Consider the following 15686-nt stretch of genomic DNA (forward strand, 5'->3'; position numbering starts at 1 on the left):
GACGGAGAGAGTGAAGGTAGAGCTCTGCGATCCCGCATTGAGAATCACTTAAGTGTAAGGGCCCAAACAGAATTTGCAATGCGCATAAAGTTCTCTCCGCCCCCTACTCCCCCTCCCCCTCCCCCACCCACAAAAAGGAAATAAATCCAACGAAAAGGGTTCGGATCGATTGCAATTTGAATTTGAGATCAGCCTCAGATCAGCCTCAGATCTATGCGATCCGAATGCGCAGTTGAATAGGAAAGTGGAGAATATAGAATGGGCAACCAGTGGCTAGAGAACCATCAATGATGCGTTAGATCTATGGACATTCAGAGATTAGATACAGAAAAGACTTCAATGTGCAGCGATTTTGAATACTTTTCCTCCTCCTCCTCTCTTTCCACAGCTACTCCCATCAACCGGGTGCCGTTCGATCTGTGAGAGAGCCAGCCACGAAATGCAATTTCCACTGAGCCTCTCTTTCACTCTAGCAGCAGGAGGCGGAAAAATAATGAATGAGAGAGCACTAAAGCAGCGTAACCCTCTCCTCTCACTCCCCACTCTCCATAACACTTACCCACCCACAGGTGTCGCGTCCCTTCGATCCGCCTTTGCATTAAAAAGTCCAATAAGAGAGCGAATAGGACGAGCAGCAGCAGCCGCCGGAGAGCATGGAATGTGCCAGCAATTAGGAAGTGGACCAAAAGGAGAGCCTGGAAGCATGGGAATGGGAAGCGCCCAAGTCACGTACGCATCTGCCACTCTCTCGCTCTCTCCCACTCTAATTTTTTCAACCGGCCAAAGCGCGCGTTTTCCAGCCAGCTCCCCGTTTCGGGCCGTGAAAACGCCGGAAAAACGTGAAAAATAAAACACTAAAATTGTGCAGTGAAGTCTAGAAGTGAATAAACATAAAATATGTACCAAAATCCCAGGCGAAAGTGAGCGATCAGGTGCGGGGGCGAAGCCGCCGGCAAAATGCCATAGAAAATCCACGGATTGTATTAGATATGTATGTATGCATATACTATACAATTAAAGACATATTTTATCCATTAATTAATTTGTATCATGTGCGTTTGGTCACGTGAAAAAATATGCAAAAAGGGCGCGCAGTTTTCCCTCTCTCTCTAACTCATTCATGCAAGCGCATAGAAAAGGAATCAGAAAAAAGCGATGAGCGCTAGTAAAAGCTGAGGCATTCGAGGCCCTCTCTCTCTCTCTCTCGTTTAGTATGTGAACTTGCACTTGATCAAAATATGCAAACATCGTGGGAGGGCTGACCTCAGCTAATCGTAATCGTAATTTCCAAAACCATTTACTTGCATGTGTGCGTGGAGCTAAAGGCAGCAAATGGCGAAGAAATTTTATTATTATTGTTTTGCTTTTATATTCTGTTTATATTATTTGTAACGTAACGTAACAGGGAAACAGAGGAAAGCTTTTTTTATCGTATTGCAAAGGCGCCCCCAAGCGGCAAGCTTCTGCACCTTAACAGCAGAGATGTTTTCCAGGCCCGCCAACAGTTGCCAGATGGCGCCACCACCAACCGTTCGTTAAATTCAAATTTCAAATGTAAAAAAAGATTTCATTCGACTTTCGAATATATGTATGTACATGTACTTGCAACAAAATATTATTCATATTCCTAATCAAATCAAAGCATATTCTGCCAAGCTTCTAGACTGGCCAAAAAAGCTCTCTCATAACAATTTACAGTTGCTCTTTGACGTCATTGCAGTTTTTTCGAAGGAAAAACCGAAATTGAGTTCATGAACGTTTGTCGACTTCAATTTGTGCGCTAGGCTAGGCAACAGCAGCAGCAGCAGCAGCAGCAGTGGCAGCAGCAGCGGCAGCGGCAGCATAAAAAAATGTGCATACAATTCGAGCCAATGCAAGAAAGGGACGGGGGATAGACGATAGAAGTATAGGGTGCGAAAGAGACAGCAAACAGTCGGTCGCCACATGCAACGAGGTCACGTGCAGTTGGTGCTCTATACACACACACACACACACACTGAGAGATAACACTCGGCTCTCCGCTCTATGAAAATGCACTGCAAGGTTGCCTGTGCGCCCCCTTGCCCCGCCCCGCTCCCCGCTGCCGAGCCACAAGCTCATTTTGTGAGACATTGTCGCTGGCTGGCAGGGCGAATGGCCTGAATTGACCCGCTTCGAAATAACCTCTAAAAAATTATACATACACGAGTATGCAGTATGCCCGTATCTGCATGTCTGTCTGTGTGTGTGTGTGATTCTATTCAAAGAGAAGCTCTGAGAGTCAGTGGGTGGCAGTGGCAGTGTGGCAGTGGGTGTGTGCACGGGGGTATATTTTAAGATCTTTGAATATTGGGAACTGACGAAATTGCATTAAGCTGCTTGTCCAGGGTGATTGAAGTAATGAAAGGGAGTTGGAGAAGAGGAGGTTATGCCATTCAATGGTTTCAGGGGGTGGACCATTGAGTCCTTCATTGAAAATGTACACCATGGGCATCAGTTTTTGGGTGGCAGTTTGGCTTACTCACGGAATTCTATTGATGACTGTATTCTAAGTATTTCTATTCATTTATTTCTATTGCCATTCTTTCTATTCAATCTTCAAAGCCCAGTGATATCTTCTCTTAGGGTTCTAGTCCTCTCTTTTGTGGCTTCTCTAGAGAGTTCTCTGGAAACTTCAGTCTTAAAGTCTTCCAGACCATAGATCGAGCAACGATCTAAGTATTATCAATGGCCCAATGGTTCCATCTACACCAAAAAGAGCGAGAGAGGTAGCTACAGCTTTTGCCCAACACGAAGCACACTGTCATTTCCGTTCGCCATAGATAGCCAATCGTAAAGCTCTGCCGCTAGGAAAGCTTTGCCCCATGCTGCATGCTACGCTGTGTGTGCGTCTGCGTCTGCATCTGTCTGTGTCGTCTAGCACACAAATTGAGTGCAAGTTCAGCCGCACAGACGAAGCTATGACAAAATTTCAGCTGCAGCTGGTGGTGCATGTGCCTGTGTGTGTGTGTGTGTGTGTGTGTGTCCGTGTGTGTGGCTTGTATCTATGTGTAAATTTAGATCGAGGTTATTGCTTTACAATGCTGCCCGTGCATTCAACTCTCGCCCGAGTTCAGTTTCGCCTAACAAATGCATATGGAAGAGCTTTATAGTTGATAGTATTACGACTATTAGATACTTGTGATTCACAGATACATGGATACAGATATTTTAGCGACAAAAGATGTGTGTTTGTCAGCTTTTGGTGACTATTCAAATGATTTTCGGTAGAAAAATTCCACTTTTTTTTGGTAGCGGAAGAGCTAACCCTCCTGGGTATATGCCCTACCTTTGTTCGTTTAACAGGTATACCAAAAGCAAACGAATAACGAACAAAAATGACATTAGAAAAAATTATGCTATTTATTGCATGGATTGTAGCGCTCTCTCTCACTCTCTCACTCTCTCGCTGACTGCAAAATGCAAATCGTGTGGGGCTCTAGTCATGTCTCGTTTCTGTAGATATCTGTAGAGGCACACACACACACTCAGACATTTATTTTTATGAGTTATTTGACTCAGTTTTTAGCTGTGGCAAGGCTGCTAAATGCGGCTCTGGGGCAGGTGAAAAACCTTTAATGACATTCACCAATCAATTGAGAGTCGAGTCGAGTCGGGGCCTGAGAGCTAATTGACTTTGACTTACATGGAGGGATGGGGCAGATTGAGGGATTACAGACGTGATTGATCATCGATTGCGGCTTGACTTACCTGAAACGAAAAAGGAAAAGCAAATATTTGTGATTAGTTATTGGAAATGGAGATTGCAAAGAGAATATCGTGATATATCGACTGCTTTTAGTCAAATATTGCAAATTCCGCTCATCCGAAAGTGCTGATTGCCCTCCAATTCAAGCATTAGTCAGATGGTTTTGATTGTGAACCCCTCTAGCGTTCAAGATCTGAACCACTACGACGTTTTCCTTCCACGTTGATCTTTGATCTTCAGAAAAATGCGATTGTCAAATCAATTCGCAATCATTTTGGCCTTCGGTTTTTCCCCACCAGGCCAAGAACTTTTAGCCATCCACTCACAATCTGGTCTGAGCAAACAGAAAAAACAGTTAAGCAAATTCTGATTCAGGGGCATGCCACACAAACACACACACAAACACACACACACACACACAATAGACAACAGAGCACAGAAGCCCCCGACTATCAAAGCTCTGGCAGGAGCGTCGTCAAGGTGAAACGGGGTCCGGTCCACCGTAGTCGATGCTGCACCCCTCCCCCCCCCCCACACACAGCTGCTGTTGGGGGGAAGGTCGTACATTGGCCCAAAAAAGCGAATGATGATGCATTTAGCCCCACTCTCTCTCTCTCTCTCTGTCTCTACGTATGAGTAATATGGGAGGGAGTCCCTCTCTCTCTGTCTCTCGCTCATCCTGTCACCAGAAAATGTGGAAAATGTCTGCGCTGCAGTTGACAGACAAATGGGATTTCCTATTGAAAGTGCAATGAATATGGGGCGGTGCTGGGAGGTTGATTCATAAGAACCCCTTCATTAAGCTCCCAATCTACTGCTCCTTTGCTGCCACCCCCCGTCCCGCCCCCTCGAATGTTGGCAGAGCAGAAAAGAAGCAAAACAGCACACACACAATATTTTATTAGGTCATATGTGGCGGCTGGCTGGCATCATATCGCCCCGCACATCGACGACTATCACGATAATAGAAATAAACACACACACACACACACACACACAGATACGAGAGCAATGAAAAAACAAACCCAAACTATGAGGAGCGGCAGCAGGTCAATGAACGCCACAACGATTCCAAGGCCAAAGCCACAGTATGCCTAGAGCCCCGCAGGCGGGAGGCAGAGCAAGAGAGTGCCTAGCGATAAGCCTGAGAGAGAGCGAGAGAGTGGGAGAGAGTGGGAGTGGGACAGCCCGCCTAGCCTGTTTTTGGGGGTGGAAAAGCTTCGTTCTGTGGACAGGACAGGGCAGGACAGGGCACGGCAGGACAGGGCAGGTCAGGGGTTAAGGGCGGCTTAGATCGGGTTTGGTAATTCCATTTCTACCACGTCTCTCACCCAAAAGTTCTTTTCGACAGTTTCAAGTAGCTCGAGGAGCAGGGCAGGGCTGAGGGGAAGGCGTATCAGCTACGCCGCTATTGGGGTCTGTCGGCTTTCCCTTATCTAATCGGACGGGGGGGCTCTCAAAAAAAAAAAAACACTTAGAACTACATACAAAATATATATATGAAAAAAACCTACATTTTACATATTTCCTTAGAAATTTGACAAATGATTATTATTATTGAATATTCTTGTTATTTTTAGGACGATGACTGAGGGCCCGGACAGAAACGAAGCAGTAAATGTAAGTGAATAAAGAACAAAAACTGAAGATATTTAATCATGGAATCGTTTTAGTTTTAAGCTTTAATTGGATTTAATTTAATTTTTGTAGGTTTTTTGTGTATGGTTTTTAGTTGGTTAAAATTTGGTAAAAAAAAAAGAATAAAGTCCGAGTCCAAGTGCAAAAAAAAGACGGCACACAATATCGTGGGGCCATAAATCTCCGACAGACAACAAGATAAATGCCGCAAAATGTCAACAAATGCCCTAAATACAAGGCACGTGTGTGTGTAGGTGTATAGGTGTAGGTGTATAGGTGTGTAGGTGTATAGGTGTGTGTGTGCAACAGTTACAACATCCCCAAGTAATTCCCCAGTTAATTCCTAGATCAATTAATTCAAACAATTGAAAGCGAAATTCCTCTCTTACACACCACACCACACACTCTCCCTCTCTCTCTCTCTCTCTCTGTCGCTCTCCCTCTCAATCCACGGGCCTCTGGCTTTGGGTCCCGTACATTTGCCAAGTTCAACGACCGCAGCGTCCCTGGCCTAGATTTTACAGCAGAAACATTTGCTGATATCGTCGTCGGTCGGTCGGTCGGTCGGTCGCTCGGTTCAGTTCGCTTCGCTTGTCGCTTGTCGGCTGTCGGCTGTCGGTTCGTGCTTTTACTTTCGTTTCGTCGTTGCGTTGCTCTCTCGCCTGAGCACTGGCCAAACGAAGCAGCAGTCGTGGGCTGTTGGGCAGAGCAGCGGCTGCCTGGTTTGGCCAGGTCTTGCGGATTCTACACTCTATCTCTCTCTCTCTGGTTTGTCATTTATAAATAATTTGATTATGCTGCAAAAAAAAAAAATTAATCATAATTTCTACAAACAGTCTTCGCATGCCACTAATTATTCAGGATAGATAAATATTAGGTGCCTGCCAGGCCCAGCAAAAGCCACAAGTAAATACATCTCTCTCTCTCTCTCGCTCTGTAGCTGTAGCTTGTTGCGTTTGCTCTTTGTTTTTGCACAAAAGGAACAATTTGGGTTAATGGGTTCAACGACCGCCGAGCAAGTGCCAAAAATACATACATTTCAAACATGGAGGAAGGAGCCCAGCCAGCCAACCCGATAGATAGACAAATAGAAAGATAGAAAGTGAAATTCGTACGAGAGCCCAGCGTAGGTGGGGCATATATATACCTTTAACCAGAGAGGGGGAAAGGGAAGAGTGAACTATTGGGGATCAAATGTGGACCAGGCTTCCCTATAGAGGGGGATATCCTTAGTTGCCGTTAGGGCCCCCAACCCAAAATGGATCTCCACTCACCAGCTAGAACACGTCCAATCAGACGTTCCGTATCATCGATATGCTTGGCCTGAGCGAACAGATCCTCCCGACTGCCCACCGTCATGGCGCCGTGGATTTGGGTGTGGGTTATGGTCGAGGATAATTGGAATCGGGATTTGCTAATTACGTTTTAGTATTGTTTTGGAATTGTTTGATTGTTGTTTGATTGATCTATAAATTTGTTTCACACGATTTCTCTAATTTGTACGAGTAAAGGCAATGCTATATCTCTCTCTATCTCTGTCTCTCTCCGTAATATATGGCACCTTTTGTGAGAATTGTTTAGCTAACTATAGTACTATTATAGTCTATATTCTAGATACACCCGTAAGATTCCACTAATTTCAAATTTCAAACTTTGGGCTAAGTTTTTGCTTTTTTTTTTGTTTTTGTTCTTTCGATTGTGCACTGGAAATATCACAAGATGTTGGAGAATTTTTTGCGTGTTTTATTTTTGGACAGGTCTTTATGCATTTTCATCTGATGAATGCCACAATTTGATGAAACATTATCCACGCTTAGTCACAGATTCAAAGACTTTTCTATCTCTCTCTCTCTCTCCCGCTCCTTTGGAATCCTCAGAACAGAAAAAAAAATACTTTTGATTTAATTTCGAATTTTGTATATTTCGGTTTTTTTTTTTGAGCGCCAAAGCAGAGTCTCTTGGAAAGGCACGAACACGCGCAGCGAGTGGAGAACGCAGAATAATAAGCAAAACAACAGGCGCCAAAGCGCCAAGCGCCAAAGCCGAATGCAGAGGCAGAACAAACCGCTACAACAACACAAACAACAACCACACAGCGTCACACAGTGCCACACAGCAGGCAGCAGGCAGCAGGCCAGCAGCCCGCAGCCAGCAACAACATTTTTCTATCAGCTGCTCTGCTCTGCTCTGCTTCTATGCTTTCTTTCCCCCCCGCATCCTCACCCCTTCCCCTACCCTTCGTTTTGTTGTTGCTTCGGCGCGCCGCCGGTTTGCTTGGTCGCCATGTGGCTTCGGCACTGCTTGGCAAAAGCTGTAATGGACGTCCCCTGCTTGCAAGCAGTCGAGTAGAGCTTTTATCTGCCACACAGGCTAGAGAGGGACAACAGCTGGCACACCACGTGGCCGCGCAGATTTGAAAAAATGGGAACTAAATGCAACACATATTGGGGGAAATATTTACAAAATGGTATTTATATACAGAATTTGCCAAAAGCCAAAAAGCCATGACTTTTTCAAGCAAAGCTAAAAAATATAATATTTTTCAGCCATTTAGCCATTTATAGAGTAGTATTTAGTAGTATTCCCCTCAAAAAAGTCCAGCATGGCAATAAAAACAGATTTTTATCTTCACAAAATTAAAACAAAATTTCTAGTGGTATATTTTGTTGGTCAATGTGTTGCAGTTCCGTCACAAAAAAATGATCCATATAAAAGCTACAGTGTCAGTAAATGTTCAATATTTTATGTAGATGTGTGTACCTATTGATTTAATCAAAATTTAACTTTTTTTTTGGTATTTTTATAGACACTTTTTCCTTTTTAGTATTATCTCCGATAAGAAGGATGATTCTTGATAAAAGTTTATCCCCAAACTCTCTATAAAAAGGTCCCAGAAAATTGTTCCAATCTCGGCTAACGGTATACACGTAACTCTGGTTTTACACGACAGATAGGTTCCTCAAAAAACCGTGACATTGATCGTATGCAAAAACAGGTGATTGGTTTTTTGTCTCTGAAACCTATTAAAACTAGGGGAACAAATTAGGAAACGTTGAAAAAACGAATATAAACACATTTCTATTGCAAAAAATGTAATCCCCTTAAATTTCCACAAGAAGGGAATTCCCCCAATACCACTTGGGTGACGTCAGGGTCCCTAACCGTTCGATGGCCGTAATTCTCAGGGCTACCCAACTAATATTAAAATATAAGACAAAATATTTTCTTAAAACTGGGCTTTTTCCTTATTTTCTTGAACATTTTCTAGTACGAAATGGAAAAAGCCGAAGGGATTTCCAATCAATTGTTAATGAAATGCCGTGTGGTACCTCCTTAAAGCATTGCCGAGATTTCCACAGAGAATGCATCATCATTTGTGGCCCCAGCCTCCTCTTAGCTCCATCGCTCCATGTCTCTTGGTTATGGCCCCCAGACGGTATGTGTTGTGGTTCCTTGGCGGTGGGGAGGGGGGGTTGGGGCAGAACATTTAGCCAAATGGGAAACTATCAGGTTCTAAAATAAACGCAAAGCTCTTTTGGCCGCAACGAAGAACCGACCAAATTCCAAGTCTGATTGCCTTTGGCCTCGAACGGGGGACGGGGGGTGGTGGGGTAGGGGGGACTCCACCGGTTGGCAACAGAAGCCTCAGCTTTGACGTTGTCCTGCCAGAGCGAGAGAGAGAGAGAGACAGAGTTAAATGAACTGTAAAAATGCCCAATGACAGAGGAATATTATTCAAGGCCGAGCGCGCGCGTTGACGAATCGAGAGGCGACGAGCCGTGAGAAGGGCAGTGGAGAGCAGCCACATCTGGGGATCATCTCTGCTTATTGTGCAACACTTGGAAAATCCATAGAAATCGTATCAAGAGCCAGGACGAACCACCACCAGGCAGCCGCACAAAAGTCAATGTTTCGTTTAGGTAAGAGTCTACGTCTGTGGTTTCCGAGGGGTGTGGGGGGGGGGGGGATCCTTGAGCTACATTGGGCTTGTCCTGCCACCTTCTCGTTCTGCTCCTCCATTCTCTGTCGAGCGACATTGAGAGCTCTGTGCTCTGTGGCAAAATGTCAGCGAACGCATTTGAACTTTTCATTGCTGCAACTCCCCACACAAGCGGTGAGCGGAGCAGGGAGGGGGGAGCAGGGGGGCGCCTGGGTTATCTCCGCCCACTCGGTGCACTGCTGCTGCTGCTGCTGCTGCTGCCTCTGGGTCTGCCCTCAATTTGGCTGGCAAGCTTGCGCCGCATGTTGCACAATCGGCAGCCAGCATCGCGCGACAAGAGGCAGGCAAGAGTTTCTGTGTCGTTGCACGGGTTCAGGGTCAGTCGTTGAAGCCTGCACTCCGGCTCTGGGTGTGGGCTGGGCCCGCTGCTGGTGCTCCATTAAAGGTGTTAGGCGCCAAACGGTGTGAGAATAAAAAGCACTTAGCCCACAAGCAATTCGCTGCTGATTCGATTAGGCCCCAGCACACAAGCCGTTAAGAGAGCGCCGGAGAGTGCCGGATCGCTTAATGGAGAAATACACGGTAAATGGAAGGTGGCACGGACAGTCCTTGGGGTTTTGGGGGGGCGGCCAAAGGAGAGAATTCTGGAAATTAATCCTTTAGTTTTTGGGGACTACACAGGCGAAAAATAACTGCAGAGCCACACATCCATAACCTTCGATGTCTATGCAACTCTGGGGCGAAGGAAATCGTCCAAGGACCTGACCTGTACACCCCCAACCCCCAACCACCCTCCACCCAACCGCCTATCCCCTGCAGCATGGAAATCTGAAGGAACCAATGGATTTTTTGGTGTTTTTTTTTCTTAATTGAAGACCAAATAAAATATAATGAAAGCGAATGAATTTCAAAAGTCTTGCCAAAATGCCCATCTAACGGTACTTGGCATAGTTCTGTGTGTGCGTGTGTGTGTGTGTGTGCCATGTCATTGTCCTGGTTAGAGTGCAACGACTTTGGCCCTTCAAAAAGAGTGAAAAGCTCGCTCTCTTTGTAAGCTTTGGAAAGCTGTAAGTGGAGGAGGTAGGAGGGAGAGGGCCTAATGGCCTTATGACATTAGAAAACCGTTTGGAAAAGGCCTGCACTGAGAGCGAATGAGGGCCGCCGTAGTGTCGTAGTGTTGGAAAACATTAAACAAAGCCTCAGACCTACGACTGATGGTCGGAAGATGGCCATCTCTCACACTCTTCTTACACAGAAAACCGTTTGGGAAAAGCCTGCACTGAGAGTGAGCGCGTTGAGTGTTGGTAAATATCAAACAGAGCCTCAGACCTACGACTGATGGACGAAAGAAGGGCCATCTCTCGGTCCCTACGTCACAAAGTGAGCAAAAGTCTAATGTCATAACACCATAAGGCGATTTCTTTGTAAATTTGATTCCATTCGAAGATTAACTTTTAAGGAAAACCAAATTTTAAGAAACGAAGCTCAAAGCCCATGCTTCCTCTTGATATCTTGTGGGTTTTATTCGAAAAGTTGTTCTTAGAAACCAGCGATTACCTTCACATATTTCCTGGGAAAGCCAAATATTCATTGCCCAAATTTGTGTTAGGAAGCGCATAAAATGGAAAATAGAATAGAATGCGCGTATAATATAATCCGTAAATATCATCTGTATTCCCCAAACAGCAGACAACAAAGCGAGAGCGTCACTCACTCTCCCACTCGGCTGTTGGGTTGGGCTGGGCTGCCTTCTGTAGGGAGAGTGCGAGTGCGAGTGGGAGTGCGAGTGCGAGTGGGAGAGAGTGCGTGCTCGCACAGAGAGACCCAGAGACCCAGAGACCGACCGCACACAGTCGCACACTGGGACAGCACTTGGCCCAGATTATTTTGAAGGTCGCGCATTATCGACGGTCGTTCACCTATTTTCTCGCTCGGCCAGCGGCGGCGACTGCGACGCCGACAGCGCTTGGTTCGCTGGCTCGTGCCTGCTTCGGTTCTGCTTTCGTTACGTTTCGTTTCTTTCTTTCTGCCCCAACAATTGCGGTCAACAGAATAGGGAAGCCCAAAGGCTGGCTCCGGTTTTCACTTACTTTTGCGTTTTCACTTTCTTAGGTCCCCATGCCCGACCTAGGACCACGAATTGTGGTCCTCTCTTAGGCGAGAGTTGTCTCTTCTGCCGTCTGTTGGGCGCACAAAATTCTCTGTTATTTTAGGTAGAGCAGGGATCTTATTCCAATGGATCGATAAGGGGGCTAAATTCCTCAGGTAATGCTGTAAATCAAGTCATCAATCAAGTACATTTCCTTTTACGATTTAGATTCGTTTTCTGGTATTAAATGAAGGAAAATGTTTCCGTTTTTTTGCGAAAGTCGAAGCCAGAGCCAGGCCCAGCCAGGATCCTTCTTGAATCCTTGTTGAAACGAAAGTTCAGATGGGAATAGCCGTATCCGCTTCAGTAATGCTGCTATTCCATTGGCCACAGCTGTACGCACACACACACACACACACTCGTGTGTACACGAATGTGGTTATATTTTGGTATATTTATTGTCGGTATATACTGAATGCTCGTGTGTGTCATGGCATTAGGTGTACATATATATTTAATCAGCAGTTCCTCTTTATTTTGAGCAGCGCGTGCGACATTTGTTGCTGTTTTGGTGGAAGGGGGCCGGTGCTAGGGGCAGGGACTGGGGGCAGGGAGAAAATTATGCGGAAAAGCTTTCGAGGAAGTATTGAGGCAGTCCGTAAACACCCACAAGCAGCCACCCAACCCCCTCTTCACACCCCCCTCCCCCCACACGAGAAGATGGATTGGCGTTTTGTTCAAATTTCGTTCATTTTGGGGCATTCCTCTGCTTTCACTTTTTGGAAATGCGCATTATTCCCCCTTGGCGGGCGCTTTACAAATACTAATACCCCTAAAAGGTTAATAAACACATGGCTTGTAGGCCGAAGCAGGGGTGGAGCCGGGGGAGGGGTGGGTTTTCTGGATGGTTTTTAATAAGGCTAAAAACATATGCGGAATACGAAATGTTTATTGTCCTGGAAGAAGGCAATGGAGAGAGGGAGAGAGAGAGATGGGGGAGGGGGACGGAAAGTAGGTGACGTTTTGGGGTGATGCTTCAGGGAAGTAGGCCGTGAAAAGCTCGTACACAGAGATAGGTCAATAGGTCACGCATAAAACAGGGATGATTAGGCAGCCCAGGCAGCAATACGAGAGAGAGGGAGAGAGCGAGGACAGGTGTACAGCTTCCTGGAAGGAAAAAAAGTGTGACCCCCAGAATCTGTGTGCAAAAAGGACCTCCTTCGATGGGCCTGGGGCAGGCACCAACTCGTTGTACTTTTCCCAACATTTCCTCGAATCGAATAGCGGGGAAACACATCCTTGTTGCAAGTTTAGCAAAGGGCCCATAAAAGTGCGTGGGCGATGGTGAGAGAGTGAGAGAGAGAGCCAACGCCAGAAAGTAGGCAACAGCAAAACCATGCGGAAGGGGAGTGGAAAGGAGTAGTATGGGGTCTATTTTTAGCTCTAGCCCAGAGAGAGAGAGAGAGCGAGGAGGCCTAGCACAACAGGCCTGGACTTGAGGCTGAACAGGGGTTGGGACAGAGACCGAGAGAGAGAGAGAGAGTGGGAGTGGGAGTGGGAGTGCGTGCGTGTGTGTGTGTGTTTAGAGCCCCCTGTCAGTCCTCTATACACAAAAAGCAGCTTATGGCAAGCTCTTTGACGGCTCTTGAAACGGGGGTTTGACACATTGACCATGAATTTCAGTTCTAGCAAGAGAGAGAGAGAGAGAGAGAGAGAGGCATCCTGGAATGTTGTTCTCTCATCATTTATCATCCTTATTCCGAGCCCTGATTCCCCTAAACACTTGCTGCTTTAAGACTAGCCGAAGTATCGGCAAGAACAAATTCAATTAACCCACAAAAAAAAGAAGGAAACTAACAAAGCCAGACAGAGATAGCACTACATAGTGTGTGTGAGTGAGAGGGCAGGGCAGTGCCGCGCAGCAATTTCGTCGAATTGCTCCATTAATAACACTAGAATTAACCGAAAGGAAAAAGGTTACTAAAAGTCAAGGCCAACAGCGAAGAAATTCGACACATGCCAGGCCACGGGGCGAAACGAAAAGAGAGAGAGAGAGAGGGAGAGGGAGACGGGCACAACATGCGTGCGTGCGTGCGACAAGGACAACAGGCTGGCTGGCACATTGACAAAGTGCTAATGCGTGTGAGGTTATGTGCGAAATTTATGGGCCTCACCCTCTCTCCAAGGGGGGGGTAAAGCAATCAACTCTGTGGCCCACGCCTCGATAGGACAAGCCAACCTAATGGCCGTAAGGAGGAAGCATTATGGCCCGAAAACAACAACAACAAAAAACTTTATCCGAAATATTTCAAATATTTCTCTGTTGGGTTTTTTCTCCACTTTTTTTTATTGTTTGGTGGGAAGGCTGTATTAAATTTCTCTGCCCCCCAGCAAAGCAGGAGACGACGGCAAGTAAACATCCAAAATTAATGGTTGTATTCGATCAAGGTTAAGGTCGTGCCAGCCCCTGGAAATGCGAGGGGTATATGTTCATATATCTTAAGTACCCTAACCGATAACCAGAATACCCTTACCGATATCCCGATACACTAGTGCGAAAAGTCTGATGAGATATTCATTCTACGATCGACAAGACGTAGCTTGACAGACGTGAAATAGAGAAAATAATACAACTATAACCAAGAACTGCGCCACAGCCTATATATTCTCTATATCTGTATCTATATATCTATCTATCTATTTTCTTGATCAGCTTCAGATCTAGCCACCTCTGTCTACTCTTCTCAGAGACTTTAAGAGCTAGAGTAACCAAATTTTGTGTACAGAAGCCTGTGAGATCACACATTTTGCCAGGCCCCCTAACGCCCCTTGAAAGGACTCTCGTCCTGCGCCGGCCCTGTGTGTGTGCCCTTCAGAATCACAGAGAAGGCCCCTATCTAGCATTTTGCCGTATCTAAATCAGATTGGATCAGAAGAAACAAATGAAATGCCTTCCACGCGCTCTGTCGCTCTCCCTCTCGCACACACACTCTTCCTCGTGCAATGTGCGCGCTCTGGCGGAGAGGAGCGTGATCAAACGGTGGAGAATCGGCTTGGTTTTTGTCTTAGAAAAGTTTACAATTAGAGGGGGAGGGGTAATACCACTAAAGCATAGAACAAAATAGAAGAGCGGTAAAAAAAAGTGATGGAAAAAACGAAAAGAAATTCCGAAAGGTATGAAAGAACTTTAATACCAATCCAGGATCACTTCCGCCACCACCCCCCACCCACCGCCAGGGAAAAAAGTTGCCACAGTGGCGCCCTCTGCCACAACTGCAAGCAGGTTTTTTGCCGTTGCATTAGAAAAAAGCTGCAGTGGCGGCAAAAGCGTTTCGCAGTGCAGCTTGCACTTTTTTTTGGCAGGGGGTTGCAGCAGCAACTAAAAGCTGCAGCAGATACACACAAAAAAAGCTTGCAAATAGTTGCAACTATTGCAATAGGCAAAAGCTCTGCTCAAAGGTAGGGGGGGGGAGACAGACCGGAAGAGGAAGAGCTTTTTGAAGCGCCACAAGTTGGAGGCGCAACAGATGCAAGCCACCATCGGACCATCCTGCCCCAAGGATCCGACATTGGACGCTGCCCTTGATCGGGAGTAACCTTGCCCATCCCCCACCCCCACCCCCCCGAAAAAAGCTCTACCAACCCCTCGGGCAAGGACGTGGTGTGTCGCGCGTGTGTCCTTGCCTAAGGCCGAGGTGGGGCGGCGGAGGGGTGGCCGCTAACGGTTAAGGTTAAGGTAAACCGCAGCTTAATTGCCCCGTTAATTGAGTTTGAGTGGCATTAACCGGCATCCACCATCCGCTGGCGACTTACAGTTAATTGGATCTCCCCAACAGGCCCCCCATGTGGTACATACCTGTAACGAGACGGGGAGAGAGCGAGTGAGAGAGAGAGAGGGAGAGCGAGAGAGGGAGATTAATTATACTTTAAATGTGGGTCAGTTTTTTTTTGGGGGAGGGGGGGACTGGCTCTCAGATTTGTAGACACTCTGTCGTCGGGTCGGGTCTCCTTCTGCACCACATTTCTTGCCATTTCTTTTCTACCACCTCCCAAGCTCTCTCTCTCTCTCTGTCCCTCCCTTTCTCTCCCTCTCTCTCTCTATCTGCCTCTGTCTCTGTCTCTGTTTTGTTATTGCGCAAAGCGCACATGCCAACGACCTTGACCATCACAATTTATTTTCATTTTACTTTTTCGCCCGCCGCTCTCTCCCCCACACACTCTCTCTCTCTCTCTCTCACTCGCTCTGTGTGTGTGTGTGTGGAGCAAGTGACACACATTACGTAGGTCCCCCC

At 46.4% G+C, this 15686-nt stretch overlaps 1 protein-coding gene across 1 annotated transcript in view; it reads right to left on the reverse strand.

The window, feature by feature from the left end:
- Positions 1-6739, reverse strand: part of Eip75B (Ecdysone-induced protein 75B) — a 68042-nt gene extending 61303 nt beyond the window's left edge. The window contains exon 1 of the mRNA XM_033383211.1: positions 6640-6739. Coding sequence (XP_033239102.1) covers positions 6640-6724 — 85 coding nt within the window. The 5' untranslated portion in view covers positions 6725-6739. The remainder of the gene's footprint in view (positions 1-6639) is intronic.
- Between the last annotated feature and the right edge of the window lie 8947 nt (positions 6740-15686).

The sequence above is a fragment of the Drosophila pseudoobscura genome, chromosome X, assembly GCF_009870125.1.
Source record: "Drosophila pseudoobscura strain MV-25-SWS-2005 chromosome X, UCI_Dpse_MV25, whole genome shotgun sequence".
Taxonomy (NCBI): Eukaryota; Metazoa; Arthropoda; class Insecta; order Diptera; family Drosophilidae; genus Drosophila; species Drosophila pseudoobscura.